General features: G+C 39.8%; 3 protein-coding genes across 3 annotated transcripts in view; 1 reads left to right on the top strand and 2 right to left on the bottom strand.

Moving 5' to 3' along the window:
- LOC109485362 (eukaryotic translation initiation factor 4E-1A-like) overlaps positions 1-2555 on the bottom strand; it is an 8146-nt gene extending 5591 nt beyond the window's left edge. Inside the window, exon 1 of the mRNA XM_019788919.1 lies at positions 2496-2555. Coding sequence (XP_019644478.1) covers positions 2496-2555 — 60 coding nt within the window. The remainder of the gene's footprint in view (positions 1-2495) is intronic.
- Positions 1-6974, top strand: part of LOC109485419 — a 22681-nt gene extending 15707 nt beyond the window's left edge. The window contains exons 2-5 of the mRNA XM_019789022.1: positions 3300-3391; positions 4416-4546; positions 5485-5589; positions 6601-6974. Of these exons, the coding sequence (XP_019644581.1) occupies positions 3334-3391; positions 4416-4546; positions 5485-5589; positions 6601-6738 (432 nt within the window). The 5' untranslated portion in view covers positions 3300-3333 and the 3' untranslated portion in view covers positions 6739-6974. The remainder of the gene's footprint in view (positions 1-3299; positions 3392-4415; positions 4547-5484; positions 5590-6600) is intronic.
- Positions 6975-8796: 1822 nt separating this feature from the next.
- Positions 8797-16486, bottom strand: part of LOC109485414 (eukaryotic translation initiation factor 4E-1A-like) — a 10826-nt gene continuing 3136 nt past the window's right edge. The window contains exons 2-8 of the mRNA XM_019789015.1: positions 14919-15040; positions 14273-14368; positions 13968-14031; positions 13547-13660; positions 12373-12512; positions 11813-11867; positions 8797-11400 (exon numbers count right to left, since the gene is read on the bottom strand). Coding sequence (XP_019644574.1) covers positions 11341-11400; positions 11813-11867; positions 12373-12512; positions 13547-13660; positions 13968-14031; positions 14273-14368; positions 14919-15040 — 651 coding nt within the window. The 3' untranslated portion in view covers positions 8797-11340. The remainder of the gene's footprint in view (positions 11401-11812; positions 11868-12372; positions 12513-13546; positions 13661-13967; positions 14032-14272; positions 14369-14918; positions 15041-16486) is intronic.

Raw genomic sequence — 16486 nt, 5'->3', positions numbered from 1 at the left:
GTCACTTTGGTAGTCGTCCGTCGGAGTCGTCCCCGTCGCAGGAAGCAAGATGATTTGTTTTACCCGGATCCTGCCGACAACGCCATGTAAGAAGCAGCCAAAGAGAGAGGTGGAGAGCTCTCGATAGAAATGAGAACAGACACAGGGTGTTGACGTGCCGGGCTTAGCTCCTTTATTTTGGTGTCGTTCTTCCAGCTGCTTCTACCGTCTGTCCTGCTGAGCCAGGGCTCCCCTTACTTTTACTGACTCTGGCCCTGCCTATCTTGACATTTGATCGATGGCTTACATGTGGTTTTCGGGTGACACGGATTCTTGGAACGGTGAAGATAGTCAGGAAGTGGTTAATTATTACATCGTGTGCTGACCAGTGGCTAAACATATTTTGCTCTCGTTACATATACATGTAAAACTAAACACTACATCTAGTTCCAAATCGAAACGCTTCTATTATGTCGAATTTTACACTCGGAAACGTCCATACCAATTCAAAATGCGGTGGTGGAGCGGTAGAATGCTCGACTCGGGACCAAGTGGTCCCGGGTTCAAGCCCTGACATGTCACCGATCTTGTGCCCTTGGGAAAGACATGACTTTCCTCACTTAACTCAGTTGAAAATGAGTATTGTATTGTCCCTGTGTTGGTGGCGGCATTAATACAAGTTGAAAAAAAACTTGAGTGTGCCGTCACCACGTCTTGTGATTACATGTTGGAATATAAAAAAAATTCAAAGTCATTAGCGTTAATTGCGAGCATATCGTTTAGCGCAGTATGGCAATAACATTGGACCGTCCCCAGATACGTAAGATTTTTTATTGAATGCAGCCCACCCCCCGTAGTGTCTACATTCCTTCAATAAGGAGTAAAAATCGGACTTGTACACCCAACCGCTGGTTTCACCTGGAACGTCGGCACAAATACACTCATTAAATCCCACTGCAGGCCAGAAATGATTTTCAAATATATCAGCATTTATCTTCTGGGTGGCAATAAGGCCACAGCAAGTAAATTTTGGGGATGACATCCTCCGCAGACTCCAAATCTAATGCAAGCGAGCGAAAAAAAATAAAGCGGGCAAAAAAAAAAACAAGGTTCCTACATTCTTAAATGTTGACTCAATCATTGTACAAATGGTTTTGATTCAGTGAGAACATCACATATACACAGCCAGCATCACATATCACTGCATCAAAGTAAAAAAACAAAACATTAAATCAGAGCCTTTTCTTGTCTCCTGTCTTTATACTTATCTGCCATCCACCTTCCGGCATGGCAGCAGACATCTATGCCCATTTTCGACATGTTGACCACTGTCAGAAGGCAATAAAATTTCTTCTTCTTTTTTTCCCAAAATCAGGCGAAAATTAATGCGCGCGCTGATGTCATCCATAAAAATTACTTGCTGTGGCCTAATATATTGACGCGAGAAAGTCACAGGTGCGACCGACGTCCACAGTTCAGGCGATAAAAGTCTAAGATAACACCAAGAAAAAACTCCACAAACGCTGCTTTAAACACCACAATCCGACTCACAGAAATGAGTACACTTTACACACACAGGCCAGTGGTTTTTCAATGTGCAGCCATCATAAATTCCCACTGGAAAACGCGCGTTTTTATATACAGTAAATGTCGAGTCATCTGTGGTTCCTAAGTGACTGATGAGTACGGCACACAATGCTTATCGCTCGGCGCGGCCATTTACAATAGGCACCGCCGGGGAACAGTTTACCTGAATGAAGCACATTAAGCTTTAATCAATAATGAAAATCGCCCACACAAAAGACGTTTCCTCTGCGGTTTCCAATGTAGGTCTCCAAAGGCGCAACTCACACACACACGGTTCGAACGCACTAATGGGGCGTACTAACGTCGCCATGGTAACGGCATAGTTGACTCAGTGATTACACGCTAGGCCACAGCAAGTAAATTTTATGGATGACATCCTCCGCAGACTCCAAATCTAATGCGAGCGGGAGAAAAAAAACAAGGCGGGCCGAAAAAAAACAAGGTTCCTACATTTTAAAATGTTGACTCAATCATTGTGGTTTTTATTCAGTGAGAGCGTCACATATACACACCCAACATCACATATCACTGCATCAAAGTAAGAAACAAAACATTAAATCAGAGTCTTTTCTTGTCTCTTCTCTTCATAGCTATCTGCCATCCACCTTCCAGCATGGCAACAGACATCGTTGACCATTTTTGGCATGTTGACCACTGTCAGAGGGCAACAAAATTTCTTTTTTTCCCCCAAAAATCGGGCAAAAATTAATGCGCGCGCTGATGTCATCCATAAGAATTACTTGCTGTGGCCCTACGTGATGGAGTAGAATCAGTGCTGGTTCTGGAAACATCGTACAATGAGCCGCGACAACAAAGGATCAAATGTACGCGAACTGAACGTGGATGTTTTGGATCCGCCGACCGTACCCAACACGAGAGAAGGCGGGGAAGTCTCTCTTGTGTACCCGGCTATGTGGTCCATGCATTACCGAGGGGACACGGTCTAGCTGATAGTCTCTATCAGACCTCTCATCAGGCCACAGGTGCATTCATTCGGTCCTCCCAGAAGTCTGGTAGAGACTATATCGATATTTATTTTTTAACATCACTGATACTACTCTCTCTCCCCCCCTCTCTCTCTCTTTATATATTTTAAAACATCACTGATACTGAGGGTGTGACTGTAATTCTCTCTCCCTCTCTCTCCCTCTCTCTCTCTCTCACACCCTCTCTGCCTAACTCTCTCTCCCTCCCTCTCTCTCTCTCTCTCCCTCTCTGCCTAACTCTCTCTCCCCCTCTCTCTCTCTCCCTCTTTATATATTAACATCACTGATACTGAGGGTGTGAATGTAATCTCTCTCTCTCTCTCTCTCTCTCTCTCTCTCTCTCTCCCCCTCTCTCTCATAGAATCGCTAGTTGTACATGTCAAAGCGGTACAGAGGTTTTGCGTTTTCTAAACATTTATGAATATAAAGCAGAGTACTCTATACTGTAACGTTTGTATTTTAAAGTTATAAATACGTATCATGTATATGTATACAAGACATCCACTCTAGATTCTTTAAGCCACAAACATCTTGAAATTTCAACTTCTAATATATCTTAAAGCGATACGTATATACAGAGGTTTAACGTTTTCTAAACGTTTATATGAAAGAAGATTACATTACTGTAGCTCTATATTTAACTCTTTCACGAAGATTCTATGGTTTGATCCCACAGGAAATCATCCCACTAAATGTCGTTTCCAGCGACATGAATACTTTATGACGTTTTGTGTTGTCGTCTCTCAGACTCAGGACAGGCGGGCAGCATGACCACACAACTATGCGACACGACGTCGTCTTACTGCTAGCGTTAGGAGTTCTCACATGCTTACGAACAGGTAAGAAAGCCTTAAAAATCCAACCACTGTCTTACTGCTAGCGTTAGGACTTATCTCATGCTTACAAACAGGTAAGAACGCCTTGAACACGTACCTAAATCTATCTTAGACCAAACAAATCTAGTCACAGTCTTACTGCTAGCGTTAGGAGTTCTAACATGCTTACAAACAGGTAAGAACGCCTTAAAAATCCAACCACTGTCTTACTGGTAGCGTTAGGAGTTCTAACATGCTTACAAACAGGTAAGAACGCCTTAAAATGTAACCAATGTCTTACTGCTAGTGTTAGGAGTTCTAACATGCTTACAAACAGGTAAGAACGATTTGAAATCTAACCACTGTCTTACTGCTAGTGTTAGGACTTCTCACATGCTTACAAACAGGTAAGAACGTTTTAAACACCTTTATCTTAGACCAAAAATCTACCCACTGTCTTACTGCGAGCGTTAGGAGTTCTGACATGCTTACAAACAGGTAAAAACGCCTTAAACACCTTTATCTTAGACCAAACGTTTTCTTGGCTCTCTTGTCTAATTGTAATATCTTGAATAGAAACTGGCGCTCGTCTTCTTATAGGGTACCATGACGTAAAGATGTGTCTCGTTTTTAAGCTTCATTCTGTCGATGTAATATAAGATTTAGACCAGGTAAGACCATTCAGAAAAGAGTGCTGTTAGCGTCAAGATATTTCAGGCACACCTAAAACAGGTAAGAACGTCAAAAAATAGCCTTATCTAGGATCTCCTATACATGTAATATAAGATTCAAAGCACTTTTAAGACCGTCTCACCGTACCTTATCCTAGGGAAGAATGTTCTTAGCGTTAGGATTTCTAACATGTCCGTATTTAGAAATGTTAGAAATCCTTACGTTAACGTTAAGACAGTATCTTAGACCAAAAAGTCACTGTCCTATTGTTAGCGTAAGAATTTCTTGGCAGTATTATGATGGTATTTCATGGCAGATTTTGTTTCGTTTGGCCTCTGAAATTGCATCGGATGTGTGTTTTTTTCTCCCCCTCCAGGGTCGGGTCTGACCTGCTACACGTGTAAGGAGTCGTTCCGATGGGTTTACTACAGCACGGTGTGCGAGAACGAGGTGACCAGGGACAACTCCAGCCTGTCGTCATGCGGCTCCAGCGCGCGCTACTGCATGGTACGGACAGACAGGGACAGGGACGGGTGAAAGAATGAAAGAAGGAAGAAATGTACCGGAAGTAATGAAGGAAGGATTGGAGGAATAAAGAGATGAAGGAAGGAAGGAAGGAAGGAAGAAATGAAGGCAATAATGAAGGAAGAAATTCGAAGTAACGAAGGAAAGAAGAAAGGAAGGAAGAAAGGAAGGCAATAATGAAGGAAGAAATTCGAAGTAACGAAGGAAAGAAGAAAGGAAGGAAGAAAGGAAGGCAATAATGAAGAAAGGAAGGAAGGAAGGAAAAAATTCGAAGTAATGAATGAATGAAGGAAGGAAGGGAAGAATGAAGGATGGAAGAAATGAAGGAAGGAGTGGAGGAATGAAGAAATGAAAGAAGAAATGTAGGAAGTAATGAATGAAGGAGTGGAGGAATAAAGAAATGAAGGAAGGAAGGAAGAAATGAAGGAAGGAATTAACGAAGGAAGAAAGGGAAGAAAGAAGGGAGGGGGAGGAAGGGAAGGAAGGAATGATTGGATAGCTAGTTGATTGAATGATATACTATACACACGAGCTCACTGCTAATCTCTAAGCAGATATTTTGACGGCATTCTCCCACGGCAGAGCTATCCCGCGGCAAATACGCCTTGGGCTGGTAGGAAGCACCCCTGGCGTGGGAGGATGTTTGACGGCTGGCTGCAAGACAGTATCAATTGGCAGGGTAGTATCTGTATACCAGGCAGTTACCATTTGCATTTGCCTCTAAATTTGCAATTGGCTGGCGAAAAAAAAATACCAGTACAAAAAAAAAGAAAGTCGCTTAAAACACGTCGAGTCGAAAACAAGCCGAAACCTAAACCTCCGGTTAGAAGGTATGGGAAAAGAATACCAATCAAATATGAATATGAATGTGACATATTGAACATATATTGTTGATTGAAAAGTCCCCCTGTTCTTTTCAGATCGAGAGCACATCAGTCAACGGCATCATAACGAACTTCGAGCGCGGCTGCGCAGATACGTGCTACTATGGGTGCAAGATGTCCGGCCTCGGTGTCACTAAAGAGGCAAGTATCGTTTTAAAGAACGATCAAGTTCTGCCAACCATATCAACCTGGGGATAAGAAGTTATATTAGAAGTAAAATTGATTCAGTTTTCGGACATTTTACCCCCAAATCTTGTTTACAATAGGTGATCAACATTGATTTCCACCTGTCCCGTCACACATCGAAGCGATTTTTTTATTAGATTTGATATTCACAAAAAGTTGCCTGTACATGCTCACAAGACCGCAGGGTGTCGCTCATCTGACACGGTGCTGAGACGCCACCTATCGACTAGTGTCAGAAGTCCAACAGGACATAATAAAAGTAATGCCACAGCTCCGCCCACCTCCACATCAAAACTCAATAGAACCACGGTGTTAAATTTTAGTGCTCCTAATACTCATACCGCCACTGTTTTTCGTTTATACAGTAGCTATTTTTGAATTCGATTTAATCTTGACTGTATTTACTGTAAGGCCACACCAAGTAAATTTTATGGATGACGTCCTTTGGAGACCCTAAATCTAATGCGAGAGGGCGAAAAAAAAACAAGAAGGGCCGTAAAAAACAAGATGCCTAGATTAGAAATATACTAAGAGACGACAAATGTTAGGACACAAATTGAATGAGGTGACACAGTGTAACAAGCAAGAAGTCTTTAATTCATCATCAAAACAGCAATAAATCAGGTGGAACAGCAGTTGTCGTCCTGTCCTGTTTCTTTCATCACATTTTTGCAGGCCTGTAGAAACAAAGCATGTGCTCTTTACCCATTTCGCGTTACGGGTTTCACGTCAATCTAATGATTTGCGGCACTGTTGTGACTCTTTGGTCATAAGTTACAGGAAGCGGAATTTCTTGGGTTTTTTTTCTAAGAACAGGCCAAAATCAATGCGCGCGCGGACGTTATCCATAAAATTTACATGGTGTGGCCTAACAGTATGGAGCATGGCATCAGCTGACATTTCTGCCTAGTGCTCCACCATGCATTGCTGTTGCAACTTTACAGTAACATTTTGACACATCCACAGATTTGCACGTCTTGTTGCGATAACGACGGCTGCAACCACGGCAGTGGGGCTTCAGCTGGCCTGTCCTCCCCCATACTGACGCTAACACTGGCCTCATCATGTGCAATATTCCAACAGATACTGCTGAGATTCTGCTGAAGATCATGCTGTTATGAGATTGATTGCAATGCAAGGGAATACAAACTTGTCATATTTAAGGTCAAAGATTTGGCTGAAAATCTGGATAAGTTTTAATTCCTTCCAATTGGAATGAAGTTCAACTGTTATGATTCAACATACAGGGCATTGTTCTTTCAGAACAATTTTATCAACCTTAGGCCACGCCAATTTAATTTCTTGGTTAACGGATTTGCCGCTTCATTTTTTCTGATTTGCAAATAAAAATAAAAATCCAGAATCAACTGCAAACTGCTCATATTTTGCCCTGAACAGTTAAAAACAGACCTTTTCATCCTAGTTGTTACAGTTATTCCATCTTTCAATGCAATAGTATCATTAAAAGTTCAAAATTCATTGTTTAAATTTTGAACTTGCCTGGTGTGTTGACTTCATGGTTCCTATCGTACCATTTTGGGCCATGATACGATGCCTAGGTCCTATTTTTATTTTTATTTTTTTCCGCCCGCCCGCTCCATTATTTTTCTAGAAAAATCCGTTAACCAAGAAATTAAATTGGTGTGGCCTTAGGCTACACCAATTTGATTTCTTGTTTTCAACCGTTCCGGGCAAAATATGAGCATTTGCAGTTGATTCTGAATTTCTTTTTTTTTTTGCAAATCAGAAAAAAATTAAGCAGGCAAATCCGTTAACCAAGAAATTAAATTGGTGCGGCCTTATTTAGATGGCCACAATGTTACCAGTGTCTTATAATCATATGTCTTGAAACGTCGATGAAGGTTAGACATCCAGGTAATACGATACGCCAAAAAGCAGTTACTCAAGCAACTGGATATGATTATTCAAAATTATATCCAGTTGCTTGAGTAACTGCTTTTTGGCGCATATGTCTTGAAACATGGCAAATTTCGTAGAGAAACTTGATGAAACGAAATCATGTCTAAACCAAAAATAAAATTTTAATCTCCTTGCTATTCAATTTTAAGCTGTAAGCATATAGATTGGGGGTTTAGTTGTAATAGAGGGATAAATAAAATGCTTAGTTTGGGAAAATATTAATCAAGAGTATGTATATGTAAGAAAAGTTTGAAGACATTATATGCAGGAAAAACAGAGGCAACAAGGGCTAAAAACCAGCCAACATTCTTTCATTTGATAGTTTTGAATGCGAATAGATACATGAGCTTTGATGTAACCATCTTGCTCAGAAATCTGGTGTGTTACACTGTTTGAAAAAAGGAAGTATATTCATACAGAACAGTTTTTTCTGAGAGGTTATGTGCATTATCACTAGATATACAAAATAACATGGACTCAGTCTGTGCTGGAATTTAGAGTGTAATACCTACATAAGAACCAAGCACAATGGTCATCGTGGCCTGCTTATTGGTGAAACCATTAAAAGCTATGAACAAAATGGCTGGTTTTCTTTGAGTCCTTTAGTGTTGTTGTGCTCACTTCTCTAAAGAACTGTTGCTAGCTATAGGTTAAAGGAACAAATGTATGAAATATACCAAAAACTAAAAACAAGGACTGTTACAAATGTGGACCTTTGTGAAATATGGGGAGATGACAACTAGTTCCACCACTCAGAACTTTTAAGCGTTCCACTAGGTTCTCCACTAGCTCACACAACTTTACCGTCCAATTTCCTTGTTCGAAATCTTTTTACAGTGAGAGTTTCTTTCCCCGTACGGCCAAGCTTTGGAATTCCCTCCCTGACAAGTGTTTCCCACCAACCTACAATCTACAGGCTTTCAAATCAAACGTTCACCGCCATCTCTTGACATAGCCATGTTTCTCTCGTATTTCTAGTTCAATGCCGAGAAGTGGTCGTATAGGCCTTGCATTGAGCCGGTTTCTAGCACTGATTGTTGTTTCTAGCAAGGATTGATGCCAAGCTCCCAGCAATAGCTTGTCCAGAAGTTGTAATAGAATCAATTTGTGCAAGTACAAAACAGCATAAATCGCAGTTGTTTCATGCATGTCCGTGTGTATAGTGCATACATGTTTTTATGTATGTGTAATGCTGTTCACTTCTCATACGAAATGCCAAGCAAGGATAACCGAGGCATGTAGAGTAGTGACTTTTTTTATGACATTTCAGATGGATCCTATGTTTATGTTACAATACAGTGGCAAAACCCCTGTATCTTTTCAAACCTTCCTAGGGTAACAAGGTAGGTTCCTACAACTGTGTAATATATGATTATGGGTAACAAGGCTAACCAAATGTGCTACCAAAATCATGAGCTTACAGGTATTACAATGCACAGCTTGCGCCCACTCATGGAAATTGAATTACATCTATAGTTTATGCAGAAAATGTGTAAATACATTGACTTAATTATACACTGTCGTTTTTTAAAACTAAAAAAAAAAACGAAAGGCTATCAACATGACAAAAAGAAAATATATCCGTTACTGTGCATCACATAATATAATCATATTGTTCACTCTGTTCAGATAGCAAGTGCTACAAATATATGCAAGCTGTTCAAATCAGCTTTCAAAGTGGTACAAATCAGTCATAACGTCATCACTAACTGTACTTTTGCTATACAAGAAACAAGAGTTAATAGCATTAATAGATCTTTTTTTACACGGTATGTCAAAACTACTCGTCAGGAAAAAAATATTCCTGCCTCTACCTTTATCATAGAACCAAGACATTTTCACCTCTTCCAATTTTAATTCTTTCTTAGGAAACCAATTTTTCCCCAGTTTTCATTATTCACGTTATGCAAACTGGAGCCAAAGGTGTGTATGATATATGTAAAGGAATCACATCAAACTTTCCCTCAAGTGAAAAAGGACCTATCCTTGTGTCAAAAATATACACCACCCTAACACTCCATAGCAGGCCTTTGCTGTGAACGTCTTTTAACTTCAAGTGTGCAGGGATATCCAAGCTTTATCTGTACACATTTTACATCATCCTAGGCAAAAACTTGGGTTACACACTCTTTACATCAACTTTTCCAAGTCCCGTTTTTAACGTCTGTTTCTTTTGTCTTTAAGCATCATTGAAAGAATCTTTTTTTTTACTTACAAATTATGATATACCCCAACAGGATTCAAGAAGTCTTAAGTAAAAAAGAAAGAACTTTCTTGTTATCCAAATTTGAGATAAAACCAACATAGGCAAGATGTTGACTTCCAACACAAGGCCATTGAGTGAATTGATGACTTGGAGTTGTTTATGCAGTGATGCATTCACTTTTGTCAGTTCTATTGTGTTTTTCTTCCAAGTTTACAATAAAAAGCCTGCAAACCAAGGAATTCATTTGTACCATCTGTAACAAAAGGGAAGGTTACACATCGATCCATGGTCAAGATTCAGAGGTGCCAAAACTACAGCTAAGCATATGTTGAATAATTTGAAACAATATCGGCATTATAGATAGGTTAGGTACGCTGCTTCAATTTACAAAAAAGCTGACAATTCCATACATCCTTAGTTGTCATCACTGTACAATTTCATTCTTTTCGAGGAAATCAGTTACAGAACCTTCAAAGAACATGACAACTGCATAATAGAGGAAAAACGTAAGAAATAAGATCTTCGTAATTTTTTTTACGAGTTATTTTTTCTTCTTCAATCTTAATCGGGATAAGTCAATACTTTTTATCTTTTTTGACAGGGAATGCCCTTAAATCTGGGCATCACTTTTGTCACTTGACCTATCGATATAAAGACATTCAACAATACACTTGGCATGTTAAACACACCGACATCCTCTTCCCATACCTTATAGTACTTTCAAACATTACTTCTTACTTACATTGCTTGTATTACAAAGAAAAGCGATTCATAAATAAAAGCTACTAATAATACAAACATTGTGGACGTGAATTACAAAACAGTATCAACCAAGCAAAAGCTCTTCATCTTTTTTTTTTTATCCTTGCTTGCAAAAATCTGTATAAACATTAATTAAGTTGCCATATTTTCAAAAAGGGGCAGACCAAAAGAATTGTGTGGGGTGAAATTGAAAGAAAAAAGTACCACAAGAAAGATTTGAAGAAATGACTTGACAAAGACACTGTCGAACAACAAAACAAATGTGCATACAGTTTTGAATTTATTTTAGAATAAATTCAGACACCACCCCCTTCATTCTTTCTGGTCTGTCCCTAGCTGACACAAGCTTGTTTTAAAGGCAAGCTAACTTCTGGTTTCATGTGCAAAAGCTTGACATTACAAGCTGTAGTAATGCATTAAGAACATACAAACCTCAATGCTATAAGCACTACTCTGCCACAATATCCAGTATCGTTCCTTACTTAAGCTGTCCATTCTTCACCATAACTACAGTGCATTGACATATGCATGGGATATTCAGAACATTGTACAAATTCTCGCTCGTCGGCCAAAAGCTCATCTTCTGGCTGACGCATCTGACAACAACACATCTCTATTGGGAGGAATCTTACAACAGGTGAGATGGGGAGACAGGTACATTTGTAGCAGGGGAGACTTCTGATATGACACTGTGGCGGCGTAGGGATCAGAAAATCTTAGAAAACTCGGCAACTGTGACTGTCCAGCTGGTTACTGGAGAAACGTGTGCCACCTTCACTGGTGCTAGGCTAGGACTGGGACAGTTTGTTGGACTGTGGTTATACAGAGAAGCGATTTTTTGTTGTGGAGCCGCTTTTGGACATTGTGTCTGTGTGTGCCTGTAGGGGGGAAAAGAGAGAAGATATTTCAACTTTATATGCAATAATGAGCTAATCAAACTGTTTCCAAGAAAGTAACTTACAACTTTACACATATTTATTAGTTTATTTTGGACTGAAAACATGGTTCTCCTGCAGTACCAAGGAAAGCTACCAGGGAGTCCAAAACGAAATTTCATAACAGCATCTCAAGTCATTGTGCTAGACCACATTATTCATACATACATACATACATACATAAACAAGTGTTACCAAAAGCATAACATTCTAGGCAAAGGTAATGATCTATGTTCACAAAAATTGAACTGCCCAGTGCCATGCATGTACAAATTACAATTACACAATTCCTTATCAGATGAATCCAAGACAGATGATATTTTTAAGCTCAATTTTAGTAAGGGGAAGGGCTCACCTGGTAACCAATGACAAACTTAGGGGGAAGGTTTAGCCTCTCTTTGAACTTTCGACTGCAACAGAAACAAATAAAACTTCAATTAGTATCCTATCTTGCTTCAGTTAAAAATCTTGAACAAATTTCTGCATTCAAACACAAATGATTTCTTTACTTCTCCATTAGGTTATGGTTTTCCCAACTTCATTTAACAGATAAAAAATATGCAAGTTGCAAGTGAAAATATACAGCCAATTTGCAATTTTTCAGTCTCAAAACCATCAGGCTTTGTATCATACAACTAAGGTTAGACATCCAGGGAATGAGACAAACAAGAAAACAGTTACTCAAGCAACTGGACAGATTTTCAAAATCTAGCTGCTTGAGTAACTGTTTTTACATACTAAAAGTCAACTTTAATACTACTTACTTGTGCTTATTGAGTAATAGAATTTTTTTTGAAATTGCAAGTAAAATGTTGCCCATATTGTTAAGTTTATAAAGCCCCTGCTTACCAAATATTTTCCCAAGAGCTACTCTATATGATTCTGAATGTTTGGAGAGAACGTCAACAAACTTACCCGATTCTTATGACAGCCTCAGAGTTTTTACAGTCGTGTGTCCAAATTGCAATCTTGTCCCCTTTGCTGCGAACGTTGATGACGGCACCGCACACTTCGTCTGAGTCCTCCTCAAAGGCTTCTCCAATTAAACACAGCAGCTGGGAGAATCACAGTACGTAGGACAAGTCATAATAATGTAATAGACAGAGAGGACAACAGTCGTGTGACGTAGCAGTAGTGTGTTCAGCCCAGGCCCAAGAGGTCCTGGGTTCGAATCCTGCGCGGTGTCACTGATCTTGTGCCCTTGGGAAAGGTACTTTACATGACTTTCCTCACTTCATTCAATGAGTACCTAGCTTCGGTTAGGGACGTCCCTCGGATAGGACGTTAAATGGAGGTCCCGTGTTTGGGACAGCCACACCCCACGCACGTTAAAGAACCCACCGCACTTATCGAAAAGAGTAGGGGTCCTTTTCGGTGTGAGCGGTTCAAACCTTACAGTCCGGTTTCAGGTTTGACATCTTGAAGAGGTGATAGTCACCTGTTATGTCAATTCTTCCACAAATGTGGTATATCTTCATAAAATAAATAAAATTTAAAAAAAAACAACTAAAGGAGGCTGTTTGGATAAGAAAGTCAACCCCAGTGATGAATCGGGACGAGGGGGGATACAAACCTAGCCATGTTTGGGATTGTGTTCTCACCACAAAAGCGCCACCCACATTGGCTACATATAGTGACAAGCAGTAGTAACAAGGACTGTGGAAGGTGTCTGACAGACTTATAACATAACACTCCAATATCCATTAGGCCACGCCAATTTAATTTCTTGGTTAACGGATTTGCCGCTTCATTTTTTTCTGATTTGCAAATAAAAATAAAAATCCAGAATCAACTGCAAACTGCTCATATTTTGCCCTGAACAGTTAAAAACAGACCTTTTCATCCTAGTTGTTACAGTTATTCCATCTTTCAATGCAATAGTATCATTAAAAGTTCAAAATTCATTGTTTAAATTTTGAACTTGCCTGGTGTGTTGACTTCATGGTTCCTATCGTACCATTTTGGGCCATAATGCGATGCCTAGGCCTGTTTTTATTTTTATTTTTTTTTCGCCCGCCCGCTCCATTATTTTTCTAGAAAAATCCGTTAACCAAGAAATTAAATTGGTGTGGCCTTATATTTAACTTACAGTTTCCAACCAAAATCTGTCCAGGTCTGAGTGGCGCTGCTGCTTCTGTATGTTGATGAGCCAACGCCCACCCGTCTTGTTGAAGGGATCTTCCCACATGGGTTCAACTCCATCCTGGGAATCAAACCAACGACAGGGGGATCAGAGATGGCAGGCTTCACAACCTTACGCATACTGCTTTGTGAACCTTTCAGGTCCCACCATAAAAAATGTATGGCAATGTAGCATGTTACATTGGGAATTCACACACAGACAACAAAAAAAAATACCTCACTCCCTTGAGGTGAGAAAACTACATATAACATGCATAATAGTCCCTCAAGATGTGCAGATGCAACCCAATGATAGCAAACACAAATTTCAAACACTGATAGTGATAGAATAAAGGGTGCTATTGAAGTCCTCTATTAAACTAACTCACCTTGAAGAGGGAGTAGTCACATCCAGACTGCAGTCTGCTGGCTACTTGTATATGATTGTACAGGCTAGAACAAAGAAAAAACATGGCAGTCAGAAATAGAAGACTATACATACACTACACATACAACCTCCCAAAAAACAACTTGGGTTAAAGTAACAACTAGTGCATGCCTAGCAGAAATTTTTTGTGCATTCCAGTGACCCAAAATGTGACACATGCATGACACAAAAAAATGACACTGTGATAGCAAGGAAATACAACATATACATATATATTACAGGACACATCACAAGTGAGTGACTTACGCCCAGAAGTCCTCAACAGTGTCAAAAGTGGACACACATCTAAGGTTGGCAGCCCAAGTCTTGGTCTTGTCATTCTTGAAGAACCACAGAGCCCATCTGGAAAATCAAACCAACAAAATAAATCTCCTACATCAAATATCTTTTCGCCATTTTTACCTGACAGGTTAGATGCAGGTAGACATCAGAAAACTTGCACAACTTCAGTTTTACCAGCACTAACCTGCATATGTAGGTGGGATTTGAGACCTCTTTAGTGGCATCGTGTGGCGTAATCGTAGGGCATTCGGCCCAAAACCCATGGGTCCTGGGTTCGATTCCATCTGCATGTCCGATGTTGTGCCCTTGGGAAAAGCACTTTACACAACTTTCTTCATTTCACTCAGGTAAAAATGAGCACCTAGCTTCAGTTAGGGACGCCCCTCGGATAGGATGTTAAATGGAGGTCCCGTGTTTGGGAGAGCCACACCCCACGCACGTTAAAGAACCCACCAAACCTTATGAAAAGGAGTAGGGGTATGCCCTGGTCCAAATTCTACAGCCCAATTCTACAGTGTATCAGAATCATCAGAATCATCAGCAAGTTGATGTTGGCTACCTTAACCCCCAAAGACAAGACACCTGCCTAGGGACTCCTCCTGCTACTAACCTGTTCTGCAGGGGGTGCTTGATGTACTTCAGGTCGTCTGCGTCCAGCTTGGCTGCGGCGGCTCCAGACGCTTCCTCTTTCTCCTCACCAGCCTCCACTGCGGCTGCTTCTATGGGAGTCTCCTAACAAACAACAAACAGTAAACAGATAAGCAAACAAAAACAAAAACATGTTGCTCATGAGCAGCCTCTACTATGTCTGCTTAAATGGAGAGTCTCCTGACAAACACAAATAGCAAACAGTCTTTCACATAAACAAAACAAAAAACAAAAACCAAAAACAAGATGCTCATGATGAGCTGCTTCTAAGTATAATGACTATATTGAGTTTCCAGTTGTATAAAAAACAGTAAACAGATAAACAAACAAGCAAAATGCTTATGAGCCCAATATGACCAGCCTTCACTGCTGCATCTTCTTTGGGGCTCTTCTGAGGTAATAAACTATCACATAGCGAAAGCCAATAAACTATCATATAGCGAAAGCTGAGATACATGTACCACAGGGCCAGACTACATGTACTTCAAACATATTCATGAACATTCCATTTCCATCCCATATTGATTTTGGCCTACTCTTTGATAGATGTGCAATTAAACATGACACTGCTTCCATCCACTATTAGAAAGTTGATAGGCTACATGTTTCACTTGGCGATTTATTCAATGGTTATAGGATGATATGGCCAAGCTTTATGATACCATATAAAATGTACACCTCAGGCGGGTCATTAATTCATGCTCTGATTGACCAGTAACTGGTGACCAGTTGGGTACCGGAGAATGACAGTTTGCTTGGTGGCCTATATTTCTTAGCTATGAATATATTTGACATCACAAAATTTGGCTCCTCTTAATCTAAATCCACCTGTTAGACTTGTCCTTCACTGGAGGCCTACAAAACCTTCCATAAGGCGTAGATCTCGAATAACTTAATATCATCTACATGCGTGCAAATCATTATCGTGCAAAAGCTGTTGTTAAAATGCACCTAGATGTTTGTGTAACCACATGTGATTATGTGTTATAGATAGCCACATGCGATTGCAGCTTAATAGTTTACCTGGCTTTTGGATAACTTTTAAACGCATATTGCACACTGACAGCTTTGACATGACTCTCGATTGAGATTTAAATATAAAAACCTAAAAATTATTGATTTAAACTGTAGATCTACATTTTGGTATTTCTATAAGTATCATCATTGTTGAGACAACACACACACAAAATACAAATGACAAAATTGCTTTCTAGCTGTACTAATTTTTACCTTTATGAAAACTTTCCTCTTCCAAAAAGGAACAGTACTATTTGGACTATGCAGTGTGACTTGCATACAGCATTTATACTTATAGTCTTACTCTCATCTGCCGAATAAACATACGGGTACGTTTATTTTTTTGGGCCCTAACATCCACCCAGTACGTTCTTATTTTGCACAGTACGTTTATTAATTTTTTGAAAACCAGTAATTTTTTTCAACTTCGTGTGAAAAAAATTGACAAATCATCGACGTGAAGACGTTTATAAACGTGTATTGTAGCGAGAAACTTGTCATTTTCGGGCCGGT

The sequence above is a fragment of the Branchiostoma belcheri genome, unplaced genomic scaffold, assembly GCF_001625305.1.
Source record: "Branchiostoma belcheri isolate BF01 breed outbred unplaced genomic scaffold, Haploidv18h27 scaffold75, whole genome shotgun sequence".
In the NCBI taxonomy this organism is placed as follows: domain Eukaryota; kingdom Metazoa; phylum Chordata; class Leptocardii; order Amphioxiformes; family Branchiostomatidae; genus Branchiostoma; species Branchiostoma belcheri.
This window is presented reverse-complemented; position numbering and strand designations above follow the sequence as displayed.